Source organism: Lepus europaeus, chromosome 5 (genome assembly GCF_033115175.1).
Source record: "Lepus europaeus isolate LE1 chromosome 5, mLepTim1.pri, whole genome shotgun sequence".
NCBI lineage: Eukaryota > Metazoa > Chordata > Mammalia > Lagomorpha > Leporidae > Lepus > Lepus europaeus.
In genome coordinates this window covers 58,848,258-58,851,931 of record NC_084831.1, presented here as the reverse complement: position 1 = coordinate 58,851,931, position 3,674 = coordinate 58,848,258, and the positions used below count along the sequence as shown (strand labels likewise).

The following is a 3,674-nucleotide window of genomic DNA, read 5'->3' as shown; positions in this document are numbered from 1 at the left end:
TGGTCTATTCTGGTTGTGAGAGAAGAAGGCAGCTAGCAATTATTGACCCACATTATTTCATTAGCTCATTAGCTCACTAAGAAGGATGCTTACATAACTGGCTTTAGGTTCTAGTTCTGGTAAGCAGAAGCCATACTTTAGACTCAAGACATTCTTAAATGTCATTTTCCATGGCTTTGACATGGATGCTACTTTTCAATATTCATGAAACTCTTATGAGATGGGTTTTCCTGTGTAAAGATGTGGTCATTGAGGTCAGAGAGTTTAAAATTTGCCTGCATCAATCTATAAGGGGCAAAGCTGAGACTGCAAATCCTACTTGGCTGCTGCCATGAGTTTTCCACGATGCCTACCCAGAGAGCATCTGTTTATTGTTCCACACATGCAGTTAATGCCCGCAGCAGAGTTCAGAAGTAACTGAATAACTGACAATGCTCGTAAAAGCACATTATTAAAACTTCCCAGTGTAAGCTAGGTGCTTAGCAAACATTGTTAAAATGAAGTTCTGCCCAATAACGTCAGGAGAGTGAACATAAATTGGTGGAGAGATTGAGGACAGCATCAAAACGTGATTAGGCAGGATTCGCTGTCGGATCCTCATTCCCTCGGCAGCAGAATGAAGGGCTTGGTTCTCACTGTCTCTCTGCTCTCCGTCCTGCTGGCCGCCGTCTCAGAGGTGGGGAGCGAGGGGAAAGTGAAGCTCTGCGGGCTGGAGTACGTGCGAACAGTCGTCTACATCTGTGCCACCTCCCGCTGGAGAAGGCACCTGGAGGGGAACCCACAAGCACAGGAAGGTAATGCTAACTCCCCAGTCGACTTTTTGATTTTTATATGTCTCTCTCTTTTTTTTCAAACTGTTTATAAACAGGTCTTTTAGTCATCGATGACTCATATCCATTCAGGGGACTGATGATCAAAATAGACTATATTTGGCTTGAGAAAGAGGTGCGCGTGCTGCTGTTTGTAAAATAAGGACTTCTTTTTCTTCAGTCTGTGGCTTGAAATCGATGGATGACACGACTCCTTCAGTGAGCTGAGCATCACTGCGCCCCGGAGGAGAGACACATGTGATTTCAAGGCATTTGGTTTAGAGCAGCAAGGTTGTCACACAGGGAAAATCACATAGGTTGGATTTTTGAAATACCAGTTGAAATTTAGCCATGCTGCTTGCCAGTGGGGAGAAGTTTTCTCCTTGCTAAAATGATAAATGGTAGTCATTTCACTTATTTCACAAGATCTCCGCAGGAAGTAGAGTGAAACGTTGCACATGAAACTGCCTGGCACTTAATAAGTGCTCAATAAAAATCAGATTCCTTCCTCCGAGTCTCTCACAGTGGGGGGGGCAGGGGCCCAAGGTCTTGGACCATCTTCCACTGCCTTCCCAGGCCACAGCAGAGAGCTGGAATCAGAAATGGAGCAGCCGGGTCTTGAACCGGTGCCCATATGGGATGCCGGCGCTTCAGGCCCGAGCGTTAACCTGTTGCTCCACAGTGCTGGCCCCATAAGATTCTATTTTAATAATTGGTTGCGATTGTTGTTTTACAACAAAATGCTAAAAAGACAAAACTATGATTACATAATAAATGTTGCAAACACATATATGGTTATAAAATTTCCAATTTGGTTTAAAATATCTTGGTTAAAATATTTTTTAAAAGGATGTGCTGTGTTCATATCTTGGTAGAATAATGTTAAAAATCATGAATTTATCGGCCGGCGCCGTGGCTCAACAGGCTAATCCTCCGCCTTGCGGCACCGGCACACCAGGTTCTAGTCCTGGTCAGGGCACCGATCCTGTCCCGGTTGCCACTCTTCCAGGCCAGCTCTCTGCTGTGGCCAGGGAGTGCAGTGGAGGATGGCCCAAGTGTTTGGGCTCTGCACCCCAGGGGAGACCAGGATAAGTACCTGGCTCCCGCCATTGGAACAGCGCGGTGCGCCGGCCGCAGCGCGCTACCGCGGCGGCCATTGGAGGGTGAACCAATGGCAAAAGACCTTTCTCTCTGTCTCTCTCTCACTGTCCACTCTGCCTGTCAAAAATAAAAAAAAAAAAATTTAAAAAAAAATCATGAATTTATCATCAACATTTCCATTCTAATCATATTGTTTCACATTGTAAGGTGTTAGCAGAAATAATAACAGCTTTTAATCTTAAGAGAGTAAAATTATAACCTACTGGGCCTTTCATCAATCTTTGGAGTATTAAACACAAATGCACTGAAAAAAATTATATTTGAAAAATCTCTGAGACACGTGGGGCAGTGGAATAGATATCTATATGAGGTTAAGTCTTTTCGATGCCACTGAAATCCAAAATTGTTTATTTAACGACTCATTGTTTTCAGAGTGTTTTCCCAGGAGTTGTCTCATCAATAACCAGTTTACCAACCAGCATTCAATCAAATAGTTTTTGTTTTGTTTCATTTTTGATACTTGCTACACTAAGCCTCTGATAAATAAATTTAAACTAAACTAAAGGAAAGAGGCTTAAGTGCGCACTTTGGGAATGATGTTAGAGCACAGTTTCAGATACAGAGGTTTCAGTCTCCACTTCCTTGCCGGATCAGCTTTGCAGACCATGCACAGGATTCTGCCCGTTTGTCTGTGTGACTGTCGTTTACAGCGTGTAATTGATACCTTCGGATTCTGCTGGTCACTGAGCAGTGGCAGCCGGAAGTCCAGCCCTGGCTGGGCTCCACCTACTTGTGACACGGGGTATGACACTTCCTCTTGGCACTCAAGGTTCCTGCTCTGCAAAACGCGGAGAGTGGTGACTAAGCTTTCACTCAAAGGTCTAACCGCTCTGAAACCAGACCAGCTTGGAAAGGTTATGTGGAAGGTTCAGGTTCACGTGAGAAATCCCATTCATTCTCCAAGAGCAGAACACAGTTGCTGCCTCCTCTGTCAGGGCTCTCTAAAGAACTATTAATTTTTTTGTTTCCTCCCCCCCACCCCCCCATGCAGCTGAGAGAAGAAACGACTTCCCTCTCCCAAATACACACGAGGTTTCTGGGGGAAACCCAGCGTACGACCTTCTGAAGGTGGATTTCTCGGGGAAGGAACAGCTCCAGAATGAGCAGATGCCCAGTGAGGAGCTCTCAGAGCCGAAGCAGCGTTCGGTGATGTCAAGACAGGAATTGCAAACTCTGTGTTGCACTGGCGGCTGTTCCATGGCTGATCTGAGTGCTCTTTGTTAAGTCAAGAGCTTTAGCATCTGCTTAATCCGAGTGTTTTTACTGCCTTATGTTACACGTTGTGTCATTAAAATGATGGCTTTCGGGTAGACAATCCTTTTGTAAGAGATATTGAGGAATGGTGATAACCACAGCAAAATCTGCTTTCTCCCTTTGCCAAGGTGAATGCATCGCTCTTTCAATTCTAGCTAATGCTTTGCGATTTCAAGTGCTGTGCAAGATCACAATAAATTTGCCATAAACCAAGCTCACGGTGAATTGTTGTTATTTGAAAAGCATGTAAATAACTTTGAAACAGTAGGCAGAAAATACTGGTGGTAGGAAAACGTTAATATCAGTTATTATCTCATAATCCAGAAGTAACTATTCGCTCTTAACGTCTAGGTTACGGTGTATTGTTGCTGCAATTTTAAACTTTGATTCATGGTCACATACAAGAATCTAAGCAAGGTACTCTCCCCAAAACCTCAAGAGTGCTCTACA

The 3,674-nt window shown here is 44.1% G+C and overlaps 1 protein-coding gene across 1 annotated transcript; it reads left to right on the top strand.

Moving 5' to 3' along the window:
• Positions 1-616: 616 nt before the first annotated feature.
• INSL5 (insulin like 5) lies at positions 617-3,194 on the top strand. Its single transcript, XM_062193385.1, has 2 exons — positions 617-794; positions 2,962-3,194. The coding sequence occupies exons 1-2, from the start codon at positions 617-619 to the stop codon at positions 3,192-3,194; spliced, it is 411 nt and encodes a 136-aa protein (XP_062049369.1).
• Positions 3,195-3,674: the final 480 nt, after the last annotated feature.

Bases quoted from the DNA above. Each gene is read 5' to 3' on its own strand.
- INSL5 (XM_062193385.1), top strand. From the start codon at position 617: ATGAAGGGCTTGGTTCTCACTGTCTCTCTGCTCTCCGTCCTGCTGGCC. The intron at 795-2,961 runs GTAATGCTAACT...CCCCCCATGCAG, and splicing joins GAACCCACAAGCACAGGAAG to CTGAGAGAAGAAACGACTTC.